Source organism: Anomaloglossus baeobatrachus, chromosome 7, assembly GCF_048569485.1.
Source record: "Anomaloglossus baeobatrachus isolate aAnoBae1 chromosome 7, aAnoBae1.hap1, whole genome shotgun sequence".
In the NCBI taxonomy this organism is placed as follows: domain Eukaryota; kingdom Metazoa; phylum Chordata; class Amphibia; order Anura; family Aromobatidae; genus Anomaloglossus; species Anomaloglossus baeobatrachus.
Genome location: NC_134359.1, coordinates 35705083 through 35730710, shown reverse-complemented (window position 1 = coordinate 35730710; position 25628 = coordinate 35705083). Strand labels below are relative to the sequence as shown.

General features: G+C 43.3%; 1 protein-coding gene across 16 annotated transcripts in view; it reads left to right on the top strand.

Moving 5' to 3' along the window:
- Positions 1–25628, top strand: part of NEB (nebulin) — a 265748-nt gene that overhangs the window by 120906 nt on the left and 119214 nt on the right. For all 16 annotated transcript variants that reach the window (XM_075317192.1, XM_075317196.1, XM_075317191.1 and 13 more), the window contains 17 exons: positions 1066–1377; positions 1552–1755; positions 3385–3489; positions 4589–4696; positions 4823–5134; positions 5261–5464; positions 6792–6896; positions 6985–7092; positions 12307–12618; positions 15115–15318; positions 15410–15514; positions 17644–17751; positions 17868–18179; positions 19292–19495; positions 19718–19822; positions 23044–23148; positions 23407–23718. In XM_075317192.1, coding sequence (XP_075173307.1) covers positions 1066–1377; positions 1552–1755; positions 3385–3489; positions 4589–4696; positions 4823–5134; positions 5261–5464; positions 6792–6896; positions 6985–7092; positions 12307–12618; positions 15115–15318; positions 15410–15514; positions 17644–17751; positions 17868–18179; positions 19292–19495; positions 19718–19822; positions 23044–23148; positions 23407–23718 — 3225 coding nt within the window. The remainder of the gene's footprint in view (positions 1–1065; positions 1378–1551; positions 1756–3384; positions 3490–4588; positions 4697–4822; positions 5135–5260; positions 5465–6791; positions 6897–6984; positions 7093–12306; positions 12619–15114; positions 15319–15409; positions 15515–17643; positions 17752–17867; positions 18180–19291; positions 19496–19717; positions 19823–23043; positions 23149–23406; positions 23719–25628) is intronic.

Below are 25628 nucleotides of genomic sequence, written 5' to 3'. Positions count from 1 at the left end.
GGAAGGAAGGAGGTGGGCATGATGTTACTTCCCGCTCATCTCCGCCCCTCCGCTTCTATTGGCCGGCCGCTTAGTGAGGTCGTGGTGACACCGAACGCACCTCCCCCTTGAAGGAGGGATTGTTCGGCAGTCACCGTGACGTTGCCGACCAGGTATGTGCGTGTGAAGCTGCCGTAGCGATAATGTTCGCTACGGCTGCAATCACAAGAAATCGCATGTGTGACGGGGGCGGGTGCTATCGCGCTGGGCATCTCTAGTATCGGCTAGCGATGTCACAGCGTGCAAAGTACCCCTAAGGCTAAGTTCACACTTCCGTTATTTTACTTCCGTCACAATCTGTTGCCTTGAGGAATTACGGTATCCTGCAAAATATTTTGCAGGAATCCTTTTTTCCCCATAGACTTCTATTAGTGACGGATTGTTACTGATGACCTTGCGTTGCATCCACCGCGTCATTTAGTGACTGACTGTCAGGCGGGAGCAACGCTGAATGTAACGTTTTTTGGAGCGGCAAAAAAAACGCACTCCGCAGGTGTCCGTCGCCATCTGTCACAAGCTATAATGGAGCTCTATGGTGCTGGATTCCGCTGTAATCCATCACACGATGGACCATGCCCAGCATGTTTGGCACACCCACTGGGATGTCCCAAACACAAACGGATCATGACGGATTTGTCAAAAAACAGACGCACAATGGATGTATCGGAAGCGACGGATCAGTTTTTGCACAGGATTCCTGTGAACAGAATCCAGTGAAATAACTCATCCGTTGCGTCAGTTGACATCTAAAAAACGACGGATCCGTCGTTGCGTCGCAATGACAGACTTGACAGAAGCAAAACAATGGAAGTATGAATTTAGCCTAACTAGAACAATACCTCATGTGGAGAATTAAGGTACAGACAGATGAAGCAAACTTCAACTCGACATTTAACAGATCACACATGCAAGTAAAGGTTTGCTTAGGGTTACGATGACGTTTGCTACATCAGTATTTACATACTCCATTTTATAGGGTATAAAGTGGTATTTCATGGTCAACTATTTTCATTCTCGCTTCTCCAGTTCAAATATAAAATTGGATACCGCAAGCAGCAAGGCCACCACGTCGGCTACCGCAGCCTTCAGGACGATCCGAAATCAGTGTGGGCCATGCATTTGGCCAAAATGCAGAGTGAGAGAGAGTATCACAAGGACTTTGAAAAGTGGAAGACAAAGTTTAACATGCCGGTGGACATGCTGGGCATCGTGTTGGCCAAGAACTGCCAGAAATTGGTGAGCGACATTGACTACAAGAGGCCCCTGCACCAGTGGACGTGCCTGCCAGACCAGAATGACGTGGTCCATGCCAGGAAGGTCTACGATATACAGAGTGATGTGAGTACTGTCCTCAGACTTTTATAAGTTAATGCTTTGTAGGTGTCTTTTAAAGGGGTTATCCAAAAATTAGGGTCTGCTGAAATTGGTAATGGTTTCAGAGGATGGAGCATAAGACACAACACCGGGAGTGAGGGCCCTAAATGGATTTTCTGCAATTTGTTTTTCCCGCAGAACATGTACAAAGCAGATCTGCAATGGTTGAAAGGAATCGGATGGGTTCCTATCGGCTCGTTGGAGGTGGAGCAGAACAAGAAAGTGGCTGAGATTCTAAGTGATGCGAAGTATCGCCAGAAACCAGATACTGTGAAGTTCACCAGTGTTACAGATTCTATGGAGTTGGTGCTTGCTAAAGCAAATGCTGAAATCATGAATAAGGTGAGCGTCAAGAAAAGTCGTGTGCGCTAAGAATCACCCCAAATAAAATACATGCCATCTCCCAGATTTATAGGTTATTTCTTTAATGTCTTTTATTAACTATGAGCAAATCTTTTAAAATTTAAATTTGACAAATTTTTCCCAAAAATGTGGTTATTTTCAAATCAATACTTCGAAGATATGTGTAACACTCTGAGGTCTCCTAGGACTGTATCCAATCCCTTTCAAGCTTTTGGCTATAGGTAAATGGATGATAGCTGTTCTTCACTGCTGTCCTATCACACACTATCTGTACACATTCTTCTGTGTTTTGAGGTTTTGTGACCTTCTCTCTCCTATCTATAATGCTAAGGTGTGAATTATGACGTCCTTTCACTATCCAGATTCATCACACAATGGCTGCTGCATTTCCTGTTGCAGCTTTTATAGGGGCTATGATAATACCTTCTTATTGGCTGAGTTATGCCATGTGATGTGATGGCTGCGAGGTATTATGGAGAAGACCGAGGCTATGTGAGCCATCTATTTGTAAATTTGCCGTTCTAGTCAATTAGCGTAAATCACAGAATGGCTGCTGCATTCCCTGCCGCAGCTTTTATAGGGGCTATGATAATCCCTCCTGATTGGCTGAGTTATGCTATATGATGGCTACAAAGTATTATGGAGAAGACCGAGGTTATGTGAGCTATCTATGGGTGATGTAATTTTTGCAATGTGTAAAATGGCCATTCTAGTCAATTAGCGTGAATGACAGAATGACTTCTGGATTCCCTGCCACAGCTTTAATAGGGACTATGATAATCCCTCCTGATTGGCTGAGTTATGCCATATGATGTGATGGCTGCAAGGTATTATGGAGAAGATCGAAGTTATGTCAGCCATCTATAGATGATGTAATTTTTGCAATGTGTAAAATTGCCGTTCTAGTCAATTAGCATGAATCACAGAATGGCTGCTGCATTCCCTGCCACAGCTTTTATAGGGGTTATGATAATCCCTCCTGATTGGCTGAGTTGTGCCATGTGATGTTATAGCTGCAAGGTATTATGGAGAAGATCGAAGTTATGTCAGCCATTAATAGACGATGCAATCTTTTGCAATGTGTAAAATTGCCATTCTAGTCAATTAGCGTGAATCACAGAATGGCTGCTGCATTCCCTGACTCTGCTTTTATAGGGGCTATGATAATCCTTCTTGAGTGGCTGAGTTTTGCCATGTGATGTGATTGCTGCAAGGTATTATGGAGAAGTCTGAAGTTATCTGAGCCATCTATGGATGATGTAATCTTTTGCAACGTGTAAAATTGCCGTCCTAGTCACTTAGCACAAATCGAATCCCAAATTGTGCGTATTTGCCAGGATCCACAAATTTAGCAGAAATGTATCCGGAAAGGAAAAGAGTGATGACAAAGCTAGATATAAAATGTCCTATAATGGCTCCATAAAGAATGAAGCTATAATATGACCTTGTGCAGGAGCTGTAATGTGTCCATATATATCAAGCAAGGTTTATAAAAATGCTTAGGATGCATCAATGAGCTGCATTTTCCATGATGTGTGTATGTTAATTCTTATGTGATACAATTAAGAAAACATGACATTAATGATAAAAATGTTGTTTTATTTCCAGCGCCTATACACTGACGCTTGGAACAAGGATAAGACAACAATCCACGTGATGCCGGACACTCCCGAGATTGAACTGGCGAAACAAAACCGTATCAATTTCAGTGAGGTAAGGACCTCTATGTAGGCCTGTGTCCCTATGTAAATGTCCAAAATTGTTTTTTAGCTTGTATATATTGACAAATTACGCTACGATGACTGCACGTTCAATGTATATGGAGGTTTATCCATATGGACGGCTGTGCAAGTGCAAGGCGGTTCAGCAAACCCGTCCTAGTCAAGTTGTCACAGATCACATAGGCACCAATTGCGGGGTTTTTTTAAGTCACTTTCCTCTTTTTTTCCTCTTTTATTTTGTGGTATTAGTTGCCATTTTTGCTGGCTAATTCATCAAAATGTTGCACCTGATTCCTAAATTTTGCTCAAATTTGGCGTACTGAAAAATACACCGGAGGAGGGAAGACTGACGTGAAGTTATGCCAAATTTTGCAATTTTGGTTAATCAGACTTCAAAGAAGGCACAAATAGAATAGCAAATTGGGTGCAAAAAAGACGTAAAACGCAAAGTAGACAGAAAACAGGCACAAAAGCAATAATGTGTCTAAGCCTAAAGGCAACTTTACACGCAGCGACATTGCTATCAATGTCGCTGCCGATCGCACCCGCCCCCGTCGTTTGTGCGTCACGGGCAAATCGCTGCCCGTGGCGCACAATATCGCTACTATCCGTCACACAGACTTACCTTCCCAGCGACGTCACAGTGGCCGGCGAACCGCCTCTTTTCTAAGGGGGCCGTTCGTGCGGCGTCACAGCGATGTCACACGGCAGGCGTCCAATAGAAGCAGAGGGGCGGAGAGCAGCCGCATGAAAAACACGCCCACCTCGTTGCTGGAGGACGCAGGTATGGTGCTGTTCGTCGTTCCTGGGGTGTCACACATGGAGATGTGTGCTGCCTCAGGAACGACGAACAGCCTGCATCCAGCACGAGCAACGATATTTTGAAAATGAACAACGTGTCAACGATCAACAATTAAGTGAGTATTTTTGATCGTTAGCGGTCGCTCGTACGTTTCACACGCAACGACGTCATTAACGAGGCCGGATGTGCGTCATGAATTCCGTGATCCCAACGACATCTCGTTAGTGATGTTGTTGCGTGTAAACCGGCCTTTAGTCTAACGATTACGCTTCTTAATTCCTTCTTACAGAAACAGTACAGACTTGCCTTGGAAGAAAGTAAGAAGAAAGGTTATGATTTACGTGTCGATGCCATCTCAATCAAGGCGGCCAAAGCTTCGAGAGATATCATCAGCGATGTAAGTTCTGCTAAGTCGAAAAGTAGTTTCTAGATTTTATCCAACTTTCAAAAACATTAGTAAGGCGCTGAAAAAATTAGAACCAACTATCTAATAACATTACATTTTTTTTTTTTTTACTCAAAGTTCAAGTACAAAAAAGGATATCGTCAACAGCAAGGCCACCATGTTGGGTTCAGAAGCTTAAAAGATGATCCCAAATCTGTATGGGCCATGCATGTTGCCAAGATCCAGAGTGACCGAGTGTATAAGAAGGACTTTGAGAAGTCAAAGACCCATTACAACAGCCCCGTGGAAATGCTGTCTGTGGTTTTGGCCAAGAACTGCCAAAAATTAGTCAATGACGCTGAATACCGCCATCGCCTCCACCAATGGACGTGTCTGCCCGACCAGAATGATGTCATCCAAGCAAGGAAGGCCTATGATCTCCAGAGTGATGTGAGTTTTATGCTCTGCAAACATGAAGTCAATAGAGAGATTACTGTAAATTAGAGGCCAAAAGTCCGTATATCTCGTTCTTCAATGTACCTGATATCTAAATAATGGTTTTAACTCTGTTCCCAGGCCGTCTACAAATCCGATATGGAATGGCTCAGAGGTATTGGTTGGGTCCCTGTTGGTTCCTTGGAAGTGGAAAAAGTAAAGAGGGCGTCAGCGATCCTGAGTGATAAGGCTTATCGCCAGAAACCAGACACTTTCAGGTTCACCTCTCTTCCTGACTCAATGGAGCTGGTTCTTGCCAAGAGCAATGCTCAACTTATGAATAAGGTAAGTCATTTACAAAGGGTCCAAACTCAAAATGACAAGTTTTACAATCCAGTTTTGCCTGTTCTTTGATTTTCCCTCAATCGTAAAGACTCATCTGCCACCCTACAATTCTAGAAAACACATTTGAGTAAAGTAGAATGAACTGGCCCATTGGTGGGACTGGCCACAAGTCTAATGTATATGAGGAATTCAAACTCTCTCCTGACAGATGATGTCAGGGGATAAAAGGATCCATCTTTTTGGATCTCCAACATTCGATCCTCTTGTTTTCTACCCTAGAGAAGATGATACCAAAGTGGTCGGGTAGCATTTTTCTAATAGAGAACACAAGAGTGCTCAGCTGAGTTGAGCGTTCCTGTATATGTGTCACATATTTGACTAGTAGGGTTTACCCAGTCCCTGGTAAACCCCCAGAAGATGTAGCAACCCTTCTGAGAACACAGGTGTCACAATACAATGGAAGTCCCTGCCACTGGGGAGAGGGGTTAAGGGTACACCTCCTGAACTCACCTCAAGATGTTACGTTACATCCCTAGCGTCCCTATACAGGTTCTTACAACCTGTCGCCGTTCCGGATACCTTAGGACCTCATCTAGCCCTACCCTCACCCTGGCTAGTGAGTAGGCTGACGAGGTCACTAGACTCACCACTACAATTGAGAAACACAAGGGTAGGAATTCTAACAGGGGAAATGACATGCAAGGAAAAACATTCCAGGTGGCTTCAGTGCAGTAAACACCACTGCTGCACACGACATGACAAGCTTCTTCCAGAGCAGGCTCTTTCCAAAGTGGACCACATAGAAATGAGGGTCTACTTTCTATCACAGGCATCATGTGATCAGATCACATGACTTAAATTGTGAAGGGGAGCGATCCCAAAGAGCCACACCTGAGATTGACAGCTACAGCCAGCAGCCAAGCAGGAAAGGATGCTTAATGCTTACACCACCAAAAGCAAGGATGTTATCAAATAACAGTAGTGAACCTGCCAGAGGCAAGCTGCTGTGACATTCTGACATCAAATTCCCTTGGGGTCTCCCCCCGAGTGACATGCACTCATGACAGTATGGGGATGATAGCTATCGGCCGAATGACGAATGACCGTCTGTCCGACAGATAATAATGTGTATTTGGGGCTTAAGAGTGCCATAGCCCCATAGTACCCTGTGAGCTGGCATCATAAGTTCCAAATCATAGATGGCCATCTACTCCAGATCTCCAGCTCATAGTAGTACTCAGACTTTGTCAGTAGGTCCTGGTTATCCTTGGCAATGTGTATATTCTTATTTCATGGGTTTCACTTTCTACTCTGCTTTATCTTTCAGCACTTATACACTGATGCCTGGAATAACGATAAACGCACCATTCATGTCATGCCCGATACTCCTGAAATTGAGCTGGCGAAGGCCAATAAAATAAATGTCAGCAACGTAAGTACTACATCATCTAGGTGATAGTATCCTGTATATTTTGAATAGTAGGTGTTTTAGAGATAACAGGAGTTTATTCTTCCTGCAGAAATTATATACCCAAGGATGGGACAAAGCTAAGCAGAAAGGATATGAAATCAAAGCTGACGCCATTGCAATCAAGGCCGCCAGGGCTTCCAGAGACATCGCTAGTGACGTAAGTGTAATGATTGGGATGGATGTATTCTGTAAGTACATGGTGATAATTTTCTGATCAGAGGGGCCCAGTTGCTGGGACACTCACCGATCACAAAATATGGGCTCTAAAATCCCCTATTGGACTGAAGTAAAGGCCGTGCATGCACACCACTTCTTGATCCATTCTCTACAGGACTTTGGAGATGCGGTAAATGTAGTGCCGCCGTCTCTACAGAGACACTGACTTACTCACCACCCAAGCATGTGTGCTGCTGACTCATTCCCCTCCCGGGCCCTGTACATGCCACGCAGGGTTCCCGGGCGTGCACCTAAGACAGCGGCTGGAATGCTATTTCGAGGAAATGCCTCTCAGCCTATGGATGAGAGGCACTATGTATTTAAGGTATTCTCCCATTAGGGAATGTGCCTGCGCAATGCCTCTAATTAGTCAGTCAGTCTCCAGTCTGCTACCTCGCTAGTTGTCAGGTCCTGGGCTCCTGTCTTCTTATCCCTGTGTCCATCTCCAGTATCTGCCTTCACATACCTGTGTACCCTTGCCGTGCCCACTATTCCGGTCCATACTTGCGTGTCCAGCCTGCCTCAAGCACCCCGCCTGTATCTCTCTACTCCCGGATCTGTCACCTGTCCTGGAGGTCAGCTGCCACAGTCCTGGTCACTTCCCTGGGAGTGGTACCTGGCATCTGCCTAGCAATGGGTGCTTAGTTAAGCTTCTCCTACTAAAGGGTAAGCCCGGGTCCCCCCTGTGGTCCAGTGGGTCCACTAATCCCGCTTGCTGCCCTTACACTGGCCGTGGGCGTTACAGTAAATTTGTGATCAGTGGGGGTCTAACAGCTGGGAAACTCACTGATCACAAGAACTAGACTCTGAAATGCTCTGTTGGAATGAAGCAAAGGCCGCGCATGCGCACTACTGCGCTATTCATTCTCTACGGGACAGTGGACAGATGATAACTTTCAGATCAGTGGTGTCTGACATCTGGGAAATTCACTGATCATAAGAACTAAGCACTTAAGTGCCTTATTGGAATAAAGCAAATACTGTGCATGCGCACTACTGCTCCATTCATTCTCTACGGGACTGTATAGGTGATCACTTATAATGTTGGCAGTAATATTTTAATTTTACAACAAAAATATATGCTATTACCACCTTTTTTCATAACCTATATTACTAGCTAAGTTTTCAACTCGAAGAAGATCATGCCGGATATCTACTGAGGGCTGCAAACAATATAATCTCATGTGCCTTATGGACAGACTGCTGACATCATGGCTCACACTGCTGAGTACTGATGCCATTAGTGCAGTACGTGACTGCCGAGGCCAATCATTGTCTGCAGCAGTCCCGTATGGAGGTGAACAGAGTTTATTTTGCTCATAGATAATTTTTTTTATTTTAATTTAGAAATATATATATACAGTATATATAGTCATATGAAAAAGTTTGGGCACCCCTATTAATGTTAACCTTTTTTCTTTATAACAATTTGGGTTTTTGCAACAGCTATTTCAGTTTCATATATCTAATAACTGATGGACTGAGTAATATTTCTGGATTGAAATGAGGTTTATTGTACTAACAGAAAATGTGCAATCTGCATTTAAACTAAATTTGACAGGTGCATAAGTATGGGCACCTCAACATAAAAGTGACATTAATATTTTGTAGATCCTCCTTTTGCAAAAATCACAGCCTCTAGTCGCTTCCTGTAGCTTTTAATGAGTTCCTGGATCCTGGATGAAGGTAGATTTGACCATTCCTGTTTACAAAACAATTCCAGTTCAGTTAAGTTTGATGGTCGCCGAGCATGGACAGAACGCTTCAAATCATCCCACAGATGTTCAATGATATTCAGGTCTGGGGACTGCGATGGCCATTCCAGAACATTGTAATTGTTCCTCTGCATGAATGCCTGAGTAGATTTGGAGCGGTGTTTTGGATCATTGTCTTGCTGAAATATCCATCCCCTGCGTAACTTCAACTTCGTCACTGATTCTTGCACATTATTGTCAAGAATCTGCTGATACTGAGTTCAATCCATGCGACCCTCAACTTTAACAAGATTTCCGGTACCGGCATTGGCCACACAGCCCCAAAGCATGATGGAACCTCCACCAAATTTTACTGTGGGTAGCAAGTGCTTTTCTTGGAATGCCGTGTTTTTTTGCCTCCCTGCATAACCCCTTTTTCTATGACCAAACAACTCAATCTTTGTTTCATCAGTCCACAGGACCTTCTTCCAAAATGTAACTGGCTTGTCCAAATGTGCTTTTGCATACCTCAGGCGATTGTTTGTGCCGTGCTTGCAGAAACGGCTTCTTTCGCATCACTCTCCCATACAGCTTCTCCTTGTGCAACGTGCGCTGTATTGTTGACCGATGCACATTGACACCATCTGCAGCAAGATGATGCTGCAGGTCTTTGGAGGTGGTCTGTGGATTGTCCATGACTGTTCTCACCATTCTTCTTCTCTGCCTTTCTGATATTTTTCTTGGCCTGCCACTTCTGGACTTAACAAGAACTGTACCTGTGTTCTTCCATTTCCTTACTATGTTCCTCACAGTGGAAACTGACAGTTTAAATCTCTGAGACAACTTTTTGTACCTTCCCCTGAACAACTATGTTGAATAATCTTTGTTTTCAGATCATTTGAGAGTTGTTTTGAGGAGCCCATGATGCCACTCTTCATAGGAGATTCAAATAGGAGAACAACTTACAAGTGGCCACCTTAAATACCTTTTCTCATGATTGGATACACCTGCCTATGAAGTTCAAAGCTCAATGAGGTTACAAAACCAATTTGGTGCTTTAGTAAGTCAGTAAAAAGTAGTTAGGAGGGTTCAAAACAAGAAATTGATAAGGGAGCCCATACTTATGCACCTGTCAAATTTAGTTTAAATGCAGATTGCACATTTTCTGTTAGTACAATAAACCTCATTTCAATCCAGAAATATTACTCAGTCCATCAGTTATTAGATATATGACACTGAAATAGCTGCTGCAAAAACCCAAATTGTTATAAAGTAAAAAGGTTAACATTAATAGGGGTGCCCAAACGTTTTCATATGACTGTATATATATATATATGTGCACATATATATATATATGTATATATATATATATATATATATATATATATTATATAAAGCTCAGTGTATGTGTGTGTGTGTGTGTGTATATGTCCGCTAAAGGAATCTGCACCGTCGCATGTACAATCACGAAATTTTCCACAGACACTCCATGTGACTCAGGGAACGTCATAGACTATGTTTGGGCGGGAAAATTTAACCCCGTCCTTTCCAGTTACTCTACAAAAATCCTGCCTCCATTAATAATGAAGCTGGGAGCTGCAGGCTATGAATAGCAACTGTCAGTGGTTGCTACAGGAACAATATAAACTGATAGTATAAGAAGCTTATGTGTGAGGTAAAAAGATGTCGGTGGTGAGACGGATAGAGAAAGACAGAGACAGCCGGGGAAAGAGACAGCCGGGGAAAGAGACAGCCGGGGAAAGAGACAGCCGGGGAAAGAGACAGCCGGGGAAAGAGACAGACGCCCAAAGAGACAGACGCCCAAAGAGACAGACGCCCAAAGAGACAGACGCCCAAAGAGACAGACCTGGAAAGAGACAGACCTGCAAAGAGACAGACCTGCAAAGAGACAGACCTGGAAAGAGACAGACCTGGAAAGAGACAGACGGGGAAAGAGACAGACGGGGAAAGAGACAGACGGGGAAAGAGACAGCCCTGGAAAGAGACAGCCCTAGAAAGAGACAGCCCCGCAAAGAGACAGCCCTAGAAAGAGACAGCCCTGGAAAGAGACAGCCCTGGAAAGAGACAGACCTGCAAAGAGACAGACCTGCAAAGAGACAGACCTGGAAAGAGACAGACCTGCAAAGAGACAGACCTGCAAAGAGACAGACCTGGAAAGAGACAGACCTGGAAAGAGACAGACCTGGAAAGAGACAGACGGGGAAAGAGACAGCCCTGGAAAGAGACAGCCCTGGAAAGAGACAGCCCTAGAAAGAGACAGCCCTGCAAAGAGACAGCCCTAGAAAGAGACAGCCCTGGAAAGAGACAGCCCTGGAAAGAGACAGCCCTGGAAAGAGACAGACGGGGAAAGAGACAGACGGGGAAAGAGACAGACGGGGAAAGAGACAGACGGGGAAAGAGACAGATGGGGAAAGAGACATCCGGGCAAAGAGACAGAGAGAGACAGCTGGGCAAAAAGACAGCTGGGCAAAAAGACAGCCGGGCAAAAAGACAGCCGGGCAAAGAGATAGACGGGCAAAGAGACAGACGGGCAAAGAGACAGACGGGCAAAGAGACAGACGGGCAAAGAGACAGACGGGCAAAGAGACAGATGGGCAAAGAGACAGACGGGCAAAGAGACAGACGGGCAAAGAGACAGACGGGCAAAGGGACAGACGGGCAAAGAGACAGAGAGAGAGAGACAGACAGATACAGAGATTGAGACAGATAGATTCATGCAAATGCAGACAGAGAGATAGAAACAGACAGACAAGGAAAGAGACAGACCGTGAGACAGACAGACAGCGACACACAGACAGAGACTGGGAGAGAGACAGAGAGACAGTTACTATCCCAGGCAACGCCGGGTACTACAGCTAGTATATATAATGTATATATACACACATATATAATTTCTTCATTCATTCGTTTATTTATTTATTTACTTCCTTGTTGAAGGCTGGATACCCCTTTTAAGAAATCAATATTTTTCTTTTGGAAAATATGTTTTACGCTAAATTATATATTTTTTGGCTTTGAGGGAACTGATTAGGTTTAGATTGGGCCTACTCTAAATTGATAAGGGGAAAAGGGCGAGAAATGTCTGCAGAACTTATCTATAATGATGACGGAGGTTCGGGGAGAAGAGAGTAGCATGGGAACAGGTTAGATTCTTCATCAAAAATGACATTTAACTGTGTACAATGCCAAACAAAGCAAAAACTCGTAAAGAAAAACAAAAGTCTAATTTGATTAACTGATAAATGTAATAATGGTACTTAAGAACTTTTGTCTAGGAATGTGTGGAGCTGCAGATTTGACATCTCTCCTTTCTACAAGTCTGTTTGTTTAATGTTTGTTGGGGATGGGAGGGGGGTAGAGGCTGTTTATTTGGTTGTAACTTGTAAAACTTTAATAAAAACATTTAATTAAAAAAAATATATATATTTTTTTTTCTTTAGTTTAAATACAAAATAGGATATCGCAAGCAGCAAGGCCACCATGTTGGGTTCAGAAGCTTGTTGGATGACCCCAAATCTGTATGGGCCATGCATGTTGCCAAGATCCAGAGTGACCGAGTGTACAAGAAGGACTTTGAGAAGTTAAAGACCCATTACAACAGCCCCGTGGAAATGCTGTCTGTGGTTTTGGCCAAGAACTGCCAAAAATTAGTCAACGACATTGAATATCGCCATCGCCTTCACCAATGGACGTGTCTGCCCGACCAGAATGACGTCATCCAAGCAAGGAAGGCCTATGATCTCCAGAGTGATGTGAGTTTTATGCCCTGCAAACATGAAGTCAATAGAGAGATTACTGTAAATTAGTGGCCAAAAGATTTTTACTTTCTTGCACAAACGCATACAGATTTCTAAACTTTGGGCCTCTCCTTGTGTAAAGGATATGGTAAACGTTGGTCCTCTCCTTGTTTAAAGGACATGGTAAACGCTGGTCCTCTCCTTATTTAAAGGACATGGTAAACGTTGGTCCTCTCCTTGTGTAAAGGACATGGTAAACGTTGGTCCTCTCCTTGTGTAAAGGACATGGTAAACGTTGGTCCTCTCCTTGTTTTAAGCACATGGTAAACACTGGTCCTCTCCTTATTTAAAGGACATGGTAAATGTTGGCCCTCTCCTTGTTTAAAGGACATGGTCAATGTTGCACCACTCCTTGTTTAAAGGACATGGTAAACATTGGTCCTCTCCTTGTTTAAAAGACATGGTAAATGTTGATCCTCTCCTTGTTTAAAGCACATGGTAAACGCTGGTCCTCCCCTTATTTAAAGGACATGGTAAATGTTGGACCTCTCCTTGTTTAAAGGACATGGTCAATGTTGCACCACTCCTTGTTTAAAAGACATGGTAAACGTTGGTCTTCTCCTTGTTTAAAGGGCATGGTAAACATTGGTCCTCTCCTTATTTAAAGGACATGGTTAACGTTGGTCCTCTCCTTGTTTAAAGGACATAGTAAACGTTGGTCCTCTCCTTGTCTAAAGGACATGGTAAATGTTGGACCTCTCCTTGTTTAAAGGACATGGTCAATGTTGCACCACTTCTTGTTTAAAGGACGTGAGTAACGTTGGTCCTCTCCTTGTTTAAAGGACGTGGTAAACGTTGGACCTCTCCTTATTTAAAGGACATGGTAAACGTTGCACCACTCCTTGTTTAAAGGACTGTAATGCCTGCCTGGATCCACAGACTCAGATGGGCTGTAATGGGGAGGCTAGAGAGAAGCCACTCACCAAGCAGGACCCCCAGAACCCTGAAACCCTTTAACCCCTATACAGGGATTTGGAATTACAAAGGGCCATGGTGATCACTACCTGTGGAAGGCTACAGTCCGATGAGAGTAGTAGTCAGGCAGGGTCAAACCAGGAATTGCAGAACAGGGACAGAATTGGCAGGCAAAGACGTAATCAGAAAACGTAGCAGAGGTCAAATCCGAATCGGGCAGCGAGGTACAAAAACAGTAGACAGGTGGGTAGTCAGAAAACACACAGAAGTCAGCACACAGGAATCACAAAACAGAATAGGATGTAACAGGAGCCAGGAAATCACAACTATCTCTGGCAGAGCTCAGCAGACAGGAGGGGAACTAAGAAGGGTGTGGTGTCTTCCCATTGGCTGAACGCTGGCAACTGCAGCTGGAAGACACACGCCACCCACAGTCAGCCAGCGGTACTGCAGATCCCAAGATAATCCAGCCCAGTGGATGATCGGAGCCTGCGCCCACCGGTGCCGCTGGCATCGACTCCTCTCCCATCACCAGCACCATCCACGGCAGGAACACGGCGTCGCCTGGCGATCAGAGCAGAAGTCGCTGGAGCAGACTCCGGTGGCGACGTAACAAGGACATGGTAAATGTTGCACCACTCCTTGTTTAAAGGACATGGTAAACGTTGGTCTCATCCTTGTTTAAACAACATGGTAAACGTTCGACCTCTCCTTGTTTAAAGGACATGGTAAACATTGGTCCTCTCCTTATTTAAAGGACATGGTAAATGGTGGACCTCTCCTTGTTTACAGGACATGGTAAACGTTGGTCCTCTTTTGGGATATGATAAACGTTGGTCCTCTCCTTGTTTAAAGGACATGGTAAACATTGGACCTTTCCTTGTTTAAAGGAAATGAATACCTATGTGCTTATATATTTTTACTTAAATGCATGTTTTTCAGGCTAAAAATAATTTTTTCAATCAGGTATACTTAAAATTTTTTAGCTTTAACAGGCTGGGATTCCTTTACACAGAATGAGTTAACTGAGAATCCATCAGCGAGCTTGTTTTGACGGGAAAGTTATACCTCTTTTACCTGCCTATTAACAATCTCATTTGTGCTGATTTATGGCCCCAGACCACATCAAAGTTGAGGTTGAAACTTAACGTGGTCATAAATCAGCTCGAAAAAAGATAGATCAGACAAATGAGTTACCACCGCCTCGTCAGAACGAGCTCACTCATGGATTCTCAGTTTACTTATTCTGCACGGAATTAAAGGGGCCTGTAAAAGCCAAACGGTGCCAAATTTGTAATGAAATCCGCAACGCAAAAAAATATTTTTTGCCTAAAATACAGTACATGCACAAGGAAAACAAAACGTGCCCGTATTCTTGAAGTTCACCTAAGAGAGTTGGAGTAAAGTATGTATATGAAAGCCGATTCTAAAGGTAAAACCCAAAAATTGTCACATTAATCCCCAAATATTTTTATGGTCAAAGTAATAACTAAAAAGCAGAATGCAGTGACTGTGGTCATTTAATCTTCTTTTTAGGCGATCTATAAATCCGACATGGAATGGATCCGCGGCTGCGGCTGGATCCCTAATGGCTCCCTGGAGGTCAATAAAGTAAAGAAGGCTCAAGAAATCCTAAGCGAGCATCAATACCGTCAGCATCCGGACACCATCAAATTCACCAGCGTGGTGGATTCTCCAGAGATCGTCTTGGCCAAAGCCAATGCTCTGCAGCTCAGCGGCGTGAGTCTCCTCGTCTTTATTTCTACCTTTTATGTACTTTTATTCTTATAAAGGACTAAATTCATGTTGTTTTCCTTTTCTTTTTCATTAGAGCCTGTACCAAGATGCCTGGAATAAGGAGAAGGTGCACTTCAGCCTGCCGGCAGACACACCGGGGATGGTGCAATCCAAGATCAACGCTGTCCAAATTAGCAACGTGAGTACATCTCACCCATCGTCTAAACCGATCGGGTATAAAGTTACAGAAAAAAATAAAAACTATAATGTAATAATGTTGTTATGTAATGCAAAAAAATGTTGTTACAAAATTAAATACCAAGGTTGGATTGTATGGTGGTATTGTTTTTGAATCATTTTGAGTATTATATGGTGATAATTTTTGGACATTGTAATTGTATGGTGGTATTATTTGGCCATTGATGCACAATATAATACCGAGGTTGGATCATATGGTGGTATTGTTTCTGCACTGTAGTAGAATCATTTTGGGTATTGTATGGTGATAATTTTTGGACATTTTAGTTGTATTGTTGTATTATTTGGCCATTGTTACACAATATAATACCAAGGTTGGATCATATGGTGGTATTGTTCCTGCACTCTAGTGGAATCATTTTGAGTATAGCGTGGTGATAATCTTTGGACAATACAGTTGTATAATAATAATATTTATTCACTTATATAGCGCTAATGATTGCACAGTGCTTTACATACATTGGCAACACTGTCCCCATTGGGGCTCACAATCTAAATATGGTGGTATTATTTGGCCATTGTTACACAATATAATAGCAAGGTTTGATCATATGGTTGTATTGTTTCTGTATTGTAGTGGAATCATTTTGAGCATTGTGTGGTGATAATTTTTGGACAGTGTAGTTTTATGGTGGTAGTTTTTGGGCACTGCAGTGACATTATTTTGAAGATTGTATAATGTTATTAGGCACTGTAGTGGCATAATTTGGTATACTGTATTGTGGTATAATTTGGACATAATTTTGTATGTTGCATAACAGAATTATTTGGGCAAAATAGTTTTATTTTGGATACTGTATGTTGGAATTATTTGGAACTTGTTATACAATATAATACCGAGGTTGGATCATATGGTGATATTGTTTCTACACTCTAGTGGAATTATTTTGAGTATTGTATGGTGATAATTTTTGGACATTGTAGTTGTATTATTGTATTATATGGCCATTGTTACACAATATAATACCAAGGTTGGATCATATGGTGATATTGTTTCTGCACTCTAGTGGAATCATTTTGCGTATTACATGGTGATAATTTTTGGACAGTGTAGTTTTATGGTGGTAGTTTTTGGGCACTGCAGTGACATTATTTTGAATATTGTATAATGTTATTTATTTTTTAGGCACTGTAGTGGCATAATTTGGTATACTGAATTGTGGTATTATTTGGATATAATTTTGTGTGTTGCATAAAGGAATTATTTTGAGAATTGTATAGTGATAATTTTTGGACATTATAGTTGTATGGTGGTATTATTTGGCCATTGTTACACAATATATCACCAAGGTTGGATCATATGGTGGTATTGTTTCTGCACTGTAATGGTATAATTTTTGGGTATTGTTTGGTGATAATTTTTGGACATTGCAGTTTTATGGTGGTATTTTTTAGGCATTGCAGTGACATTATTTTGGAGAATATATGGTGTTATTATTTAGGCACTGTAGGGACAATATTTAGTATACTATGTGGTGGTAGTATTTGGACACTGTTGTAGCATCTTTCTGTATACTGTATGGTAGTATTATTTGGGTACCATAGTCTCATCATTTTGGATTGGTGGTGCTTTTTGGCCATTCTAGTGGCATTATTCTGTATATTGTATGGTGGTATTATTGGGCCATTGTAGTAGCATTGTTTTGTATGCAACATAGTGGTGTTATTTGGACACAGTAGTGACAATATTTAGTATACAATATAGTGGTATTATTTGGGCACTGTAGTAGCATCTTTTTGTATACTGTATGGTATTATTTGGGTACCATAGTCTCATCATTTTGTATGGTAGTGCTATTTGGCCACTGTGGTGGCATTATTTGGCATAGTGGTATTATTAGGCACTTTAGTGGCATCATTACAAACACTGTATGATTGTATTATTTGGGTACCATAGCCTCATCATTTGTTTGGAGGTACTTTTTCGCCCCTGTGGAGGTGTTATTTTGTATCTTATATGGCGGTATTACATTTATATGTGTAAAAATTGCTTATTTTTTGTTCAATTATTTGTTTTTTTTGCACTTTACAATGATATCTGTCATTTTAACTGGCATTTTTGATCTGCAGAAACAATACCAGTCGGCCTGGGAGGACGCAAAGAAGAAGGGATACGACCTCAGAGCTGATGCTATTGCAATCAAGGCCGCCAGAGCATCAAGAGATATCGCTAGTGACGTAAGCATTAACAAAAACTGAAAGAGTTTATATACCCTCTTGTATATGTGCGTCAGTCGTACTCTCCACTGTATAGAAATAACTAATCTTGAGTTGTGTATTTTTTTTCCCCACAGTTCAAATACAAAATAGGCTATCGCAAGCAGCAAGGCCACCATGTTGGGTTCAGAAGCTTAAAAGATGATCCCAAATCTGTATGGGCCATGCATGTTGCCAAGATCCAGAGTGACCGAGTGTACAAGAAGGACTTTGAGAAGTTAAAGACCCATTACAACAGCCCCGTGGAAATGCTGTCTGTGGTTTTGGCCAAAAACTGCCAAAAATTAGTCAACGACATTGAATATCGCCATCGCCTTCACCAATGGACGTGTCTGCCCGACCAGAATGACGTCATCCAGGCCAAGAAAGCCTATGATCTCCAGAGTGATGTATGTTGGGTTGCTCCTTTATAAACATAACTACACACTAGTACTTAGAGTTAAAACATGAATGTGTTTTTAGGACATTTTTGACATGTCATAGAGAAGTTTCAGAATCCTTGATTGATGGGGGTCTCCGTATCCAGACTCCTATCAATCAAGGCTTCAAGTTCTGGCACAACTCTATCTTTTTCTTTCTTTTAACGACCTTCAGTTCGATCTTGAGCCATAGTGACTAGATGGATGAAAGTTCCTTAGGAAGATCAATCTTGTGCAAGCCTAGATAGGTCCACAAGGGTCTTCTCTGACTAGATAGGTCCACCAGGGTCTACTCTATCATATCCTTGAAATATAGTCACAGAAACCCTTAACTAATCATTTCTCTCCTTAAAGACTGAAGATTGACTCATGGGCTTTTCTTTAATACCACAGTCAGTCTTCAGTTTGATTTTGAGCTATGGTGACTTGAAGGATGAAACCTCAGGAGGGAGATCGATGTTGTGCAAGCCTAGATAGGTCCACCAGGGTCTTCTCCGACTAGATAGGTCCACCAGGGTCTTCTCTATCATATCCTTGAAATGTAGGCACAGAAGCCCTTAGCTAATCATTTCTCTCCTTGAAGACTGAAGTTGGACTGATGAGCTTTTCTTTAATACCACACTCAGTCTTCTTCAGTTTGATCTTGAGCTATGGTGACTCGAAAGATGAAAGCTCAGGAGGAAGATTGATTTTGTGCAAGCCTAGATAGGTCCACCAGGGTCTTCTCCGACTAGATAGGTCCACAAGGGTCTTCTCTATCATATCCTTGAAATATAGGCACAGAAGCCCTTAGCTAATCATTTATCTCCTCCAAGACTGAAGATAGACTCATGGGCTTTTCTTTAATACCACACTCAGTCTCCATGGAAAGCAGTACCTGACCCTTCAATTTAGCACCTAAACCCTCATTGATTAAAACTTTACATATATCTTTATGACATATAAAAATTTTTTTGAAATGACAGTTAAACTTTAAGTCCAAATATTGATGTGATGAAGGTTATTTGATAGAATTCTATATTGTTATTAATTCTATATAACTGCTGTAAACATCCTACATGATGGCTGCGTCTCATTCACAGGCGGTCTACAAATCTGACTTGGAATGGATCCGCGGCTGCGGTTGGATTCCAGATGGTTCCCTTGAGGTCAACAAAGTAAAGAAGGCTCAAGAAATCTTAAGTGAGCGCCACTACCGTCAGCATCCAGACACCCTCAAATTCACCAGCGTTGTGGACTCTCCCGGAATTGTCTTGGCTAAGGCCAACGCTCTTCAGATCAGCGATGTGAGTGATGTTCTTTGACTTAGGTCTCATTACAAACCTAAAAAATACAGAATATATTCCATAGGCGAGAGGATACTGACTTCATGCCGCTATCTCATGTTCCCAAGATGTAAATAATTTCATCTTTTTTTTCATTTTGCATTTTCTCGTACTCTCCACATTAAAATGTATATGTTATCACTAACATATTGTGTTTAATACCTCTGTATCTTTTATGTATAGCGTGTATACAGAGATGCATGGGATCAACAGAAAACGAAATTCAGCCTCCCTGCAGATACTCCACAGTTGGTCCAGTCCAAGGTCAATGCAGAAACCTTCAGTGAGGTAAGTCCATTCACAACGTAAGAATTAGGAGTAAACTAAGAGATATTGAAGTTGGGTAGAAGATAAGTCGCGTCTAACCAACATGTTGGGGTTCTATGAGAAGGTCAGCGCAAATCTGGATATTGGTAATGCTACTGATGAGATTTCTTTGGACTTTGCAAAGGCATTTGATATTGTACCACATAATAGCCTTATACTGAAGCTCCAGAAGCAGGGACCAGGGGAAACTATATGCAAATGGGTAAGGAATAGGCTAAAAAACACAAAAAGTAGTCATAAATGGTACATTCACTAAATGGGCTATAGTCAGCAGTGGGGACCGCAGGGATCTGTGCTAGGACTGATTTTTTTGTAATCTCCTTATTGATGACCTTGTGGATGGGATTGATAGTAAAGTGTCAGTCTTTGCTGACGACACCAAACTATGTAGGATATTAAAAACTGACCTTAATAGTACAATATTACAAAACGATCTGGATAAGATGTCAGAATGTAAAAGATGTTATGTGCTATGACCGATTCTTTTTAATCTCTTTATTAATGACCTTGTGGATGGGATTGATAGTAAAGTGTCAGTCTTTGCTGACGACACCAAACTATGTAGGATATTAAAAACTGACCTTGATAGTACAATATTACAAAATTATCTAGATAAGATGTCAGAATGGGCAGATACTTGGCAAATGAGATTTAATGTTGGTAAATGTAAAGTAATGCACCTAGGATGGATTAATCCTATAACTGCATATACATTAAATGGAAGTAAGCTCGGGACTACAGAACAGGAGGACTTGGGTATTCTCCTAACAAATAAGCTGAGCAGCAGCACTCAATTTCAGGCAGCAGCTGCAAAAACAAACTAGATTTCAGGGTGTATAAAAAGAGAGATTAGATCCCGTGATCCCAACGTATTGTTACCCTCTATAAATCACTTGTAAGGCCACATCTAGAATTTGGGATCCAGTTTTGGGCTCCACATTTTAAAAAGGACATTCAGAAGTTAGAATGTCACACTGCACTACTGAAGTTACTGAAGCCACAGATAATGTAGCTTCAGAGTGCAGTTTAGCAAGCAACCACTAGGGGTCAGCAGAGTAGTCAGTAATCCAAGTCAGCAGGAAGACGTCGAAGACAGAAGCATGGGGAGAGAAAAATCGTAGTCAGGAGCTAGCAAAGAGTCACAAGCCAAAGAGGTAACATACAAACCAAAGGGGAGAGACAAATGCCGGAGTCATGAGCGAGGATACAGGTCAGCGGCCGGGGAGTCCAAATACAGATAAGGGTCGAGGACAAACAGGTTAGGATAGGAGAAAACAGTAGACGGGAATGGGTAGTCCGTGACCGTGATGGCCAGACGAACGGGGGACGGTACAGGTCAGGACCCAGTAACAGGGAGGCAGGACAGATCAGGAACACTCACCAGAGTCAGTATATATGCTGCAAGGCAGAAATATCACTGGCACTGAACTATAGGTGCAGCGCCAAGATATAGCGTCCCGGGATCCTGAACGAGGCAGAGGAAGTTAACCCCTGACATGACCAGGCTGGAACTGGTAGAAATCACAGCAGGAAAAGCCAGCCTGGATCATGACATAGAGTCAGTTCAAAGGTGGGTAACTATATTATTGAAAGGGATGGAGGCCGCCCATATGATGAGAGGTTGGAAAAGTTAGATTTGTTTAGCTTAGAAAAAAGATGTCTCAGAGGAGATCTCATTTATATGTATAAATACATGTGTGGTCAATATAAAGGACTGGCACATGACTTATTCCTTCCAAAGACAATACTAAGGACCAGGGGGCACTCACTGCGAGTGGAAGAAAAGCGATTCCGACAGCTAAATAGGAAAGGGTTCTTTACAGTTAGAGCAGTCAGACTGTCGAATGCCGACCACAAGAGGTAGAAATGATAGATACTATAACAGCTTTTATATCAGGCCTGGATGATTTCCTCACTACACAACATTGTTGGTTATAAATGACCTAAAGACAAAATGTAGAACTGGTGGAGGAAGGTTGAACTGGATGGAGCGGGGGCTTTTTTTCAACCTATGTACCGTATTTTTCGCTTTATAAGACGCACCGGAATATAAGACGCACCCCAAACTTAGACATAAAAAAAGGTAAAAAAAAGAAAAATGGGGTCCGTCTTATACTCCGGTGTTCTCTTACCGGAGGGGGGCAGCAGTGGTGGTGAAGCGGGGTCACAGGAGGCACAGGTTGTGCTGGCAGGCGCGGCAGGTCAGTGGCAGCGGGATCCGTGGTTGCAGGTGCCGTGGCGTCCGTGCTTGCAGGCGTGGTGGCGTCCGCGGTGGCAGGATCCGTGGGGTCCATGGTGGCGGCAGCAGCCGTGGCGGGTGAGCCGTGCAGCAGGCCGGTGCAGTGATTGTCCGCGGTCCCGGTTCAGTGGTGGCAGCGGCGGCGGCGACTGCTCAGTGGTGGCAGGGACTGCTCAGTGGTGGAGTGTGTCCACGGTCCCGATTGAAGTAATGGCGCCCGGAGCGACGCATGCGCAGATGGAGCTCTCATCCAAGGGCTCCATCTGCGCACAGCGCTGACTCCCGGAGCAGCGCGTGCGCAGATGGAGCTCTCATCCAAGAGCTCCACCGGCGCCATCATTTGAAAGTGGGACCGCGGACAACTGGTAAGCTGCACAGCCGCCCGCCCCGCATGCACAGAGTGGCAGCCAGCAGGCTGCCCGCCCACCCTGCGTACAAGCCGCCGGGTACCTGTGCTTGCGTGCGGTGGCAGCCGGGTACCCATGGCTGTGTGCGGGTGGCAGCTGGGTGACTGTGTGAGGGCGGCAGCCGGGTACCTGTGTGAGGGCGGCAGCCGGCTGCCGCCTGCACGGGCACCCGACTGCCGCTCGCACACAGCACCCGGCTGCCGCCCGCACACAGCCATGGGTACCCCTCTGCCACCGCATGCAAGCACAGGTACCCGGCTGCCGACCCCACACAGCACCCGCTGCCGCCCGCACACAGCCACGGGTACCCGGCTGCCGTTGCACGCAAGTACAGGTACCCGGCCGCTTGCATGCAGCCACAGGCACCCGGCCGCCCGATCACCTCAGACAGGACCCCCCCCCCCCGCTACCGCTTTATAAGACGCACCCCCCATTTTCCTCCCAAAATTTGGGGAGGAAAAGTGCGTCTTATAAAGCGAAAAATACGGTAACTATGAAGTTAACAAGCAAAAATGTGACATTTTTTCATTTTACAGAAATTGTACAGAAAGGAATGGGATAAAGTCAAGCAGGCCTATGACATGAAATCAGACGCCATCGCTATCCGCAGTGCCAGGGCGTCAAGAGACATTGCTAGTAACGTAAGCCACAACTGATATTACTGCAAGTTTTAATGATTACAGTGAAATAATCTCTTCTGCTTCCCCTAAATAGTCTCAAATTAAGTAATTTCTCTCTAGTAAAGGCGTCACGTCAACAAAATAGTTCCTAGGTCCTTTTGAGTAAAGTTGCTAAAAAATATTATACCACCTTAGTATATTAATATTTCAAATTGAGTATTAATTATATTATTATTATTATTACATAATAAAAATATTATGTGTATTTTCTGATTCTAGTACAAATATAAACTTGCCTTTGAGAAACAAAAGGGTCACTACATTGGTGCCCCCACGGCCAAGGATGATCCTAAACTAATGTGGTTGATCAATTCCGGCAAACTTCCAAGCGACTTGAGGTACAAGCGTGATTACGAGAAGACCAAGACCAAGATTAACTTACCGGTAGACATGGTGTCCATTGTGACAGCCAAGCAAGGCCAAGCAGCGGCCACTGAGATCGATTACCGCCATTACCTCCACCAGTGGACATGTCACCCCGACCAGAACGATTGCATCCAGGCCAGGAAAGCTTATGATTTGCAGAGTGATGTGAGTATATGAATGGTCAATTTATACAATTTTTTTTTTTATTATAGGAAGTTTTTCAACCCCCAAAAGTAGATATTACTCACTACTTGGGAACAAAATAATCGGCATTTAATATCTATACTCCCTGATCCTTCTCTCCTCTGGTAGCAGCAGCTCCGCACGGTGGTGGGGCAGCAGCCCCGCACGGTGGTGGGGTGGCAGCTCCGCACGGTGGTGGGGCGGCAGCTCCGCACTGTAGTGGAGCAGCAGCTCCGCACGGTGGTGGGGCAGCAGCCCCGCACGGTGGTGGGGTGGCAGCTCCGCACGGTGGTGGGGCGGCAGCTCCGCAAATACATTAGATGTTTAGTAGGTGCCATCAGGTTTGCCAAACTTTACTTGAATGTCTATAGTTTTTGAATCCCTACTCCCACCCCAACCTACCCCCTTTTTCCCTAACTAATTTTTGGCATTAAGGGTCAGATATAGAAAATCTAAATTTATCATATCCAAGTAAGTAAAAATTCAATATGGGAACACATTGTGTGTAAATTATTACTAGGCTACTGGTTGGGGAAAATTACAACTTTTACTTGGATTATTATTATTGTTGTTGTTATTATTATTGTTGTTATTATTATTATTATTATTATTCATTTTAATTGTCAATGTAATTTAAAAAAAAAAAATCTTAGCCTCATCTGAAGGCAAAAGTGATGAGTAACAAAATTGCAAGGCACTTTATTTTACCTAAAATATTATATTTAGACCAATAATTCACATCTATGTGTAGGCAGGTACACTGAGATAGATTCCAGGATATGGGGCAGGTGTTTGTCTCTCTACAAGAAGTGGTGGATGGGTATTTGTCTCTCCACAAGGAAATTAGGGAATGTTTTTTGACCCTACAGGAAGTGAGGCAGGTCTTTGTGTCTCAACAGAAAGGGGTTGACGAGTATTTAGCTCCCTACAGAAAGTGGGGTGGGCTTTTGTGTCTCCACAGGAAGTGTTGAACAGGTATTTCTCCCTCTACAGGAAGTGAGGGAATGTTTTGTGACTCTACAGGAAGTGATGCAAATCTTTGTCTCTCTACAGGAAGTGGGAGCAGGTCTTTATGTCTCAACAGGAAGTGGGAGCAGGTCTTTGCATCTCTACAGGAAGTGGGTTGGGTCTTTGTGTCTGAACAGGAAGTGGTGAATGGGTATTTGTCCCTCTACAGGAAGTGAGGGAATGTTTTGTCACTCTACAGGAAGTGATGCAGAGCTTTGTCTCTCTACAGGAAGTGGGAGCAGGTCTTTGCATCTCTACAGGAAGTGGGTTGGGTCTTTGTCTCTCTACAGGAAGTGGGTTGGATCTTTGTGTCTCAATAGGAAGTGAGGGCCGGACTTTTTCTTTCTACAGAAGAGGGGTGGGTTTTTGTATTTCTACATGAATTGAGGGCAGCTTTTTTTTCTCTATAGGAAGTGGGTTAGGTTCTTGTCTCTCTACAGGAAGTGGGGGCGGCGGAACTTGGTGTCTCTACAGGAAGTGGGGGTGGGTCTTTGTGTCTCTACAGGAAGTTGAGGCCGATCTGTCTCATGTTACAGGAAGTAGGAGTGGGTGTTTGTCTCTCTACCAGAAATTTAGATAAAACTTTGTCTTTCCACATGTTTGTGGGTGGTTCTTGTTTTTCTTCAGGAGCTAGCGGTAGATCTTTTGTCTCTCTACAAGCAGTGGGTAACAGGTCTTTATGTATCTATAGGAAATATGCGCGAGTGTTTTTGTTTCCAAAGGAAGTGGGGGCAGGTCTTTGTGTCTCCATGGGAAATGGGGGCCAGTATTTTTCTATCTACAGGAAGTGTGGGTGGGTCTTTGTGTTATTGTAGTAAGTGGGGTCAGGTCTTTTTGTCTACAGGAAGAGGGGGCAGGTCTATGTGTCTACATAAGGAAGTGAG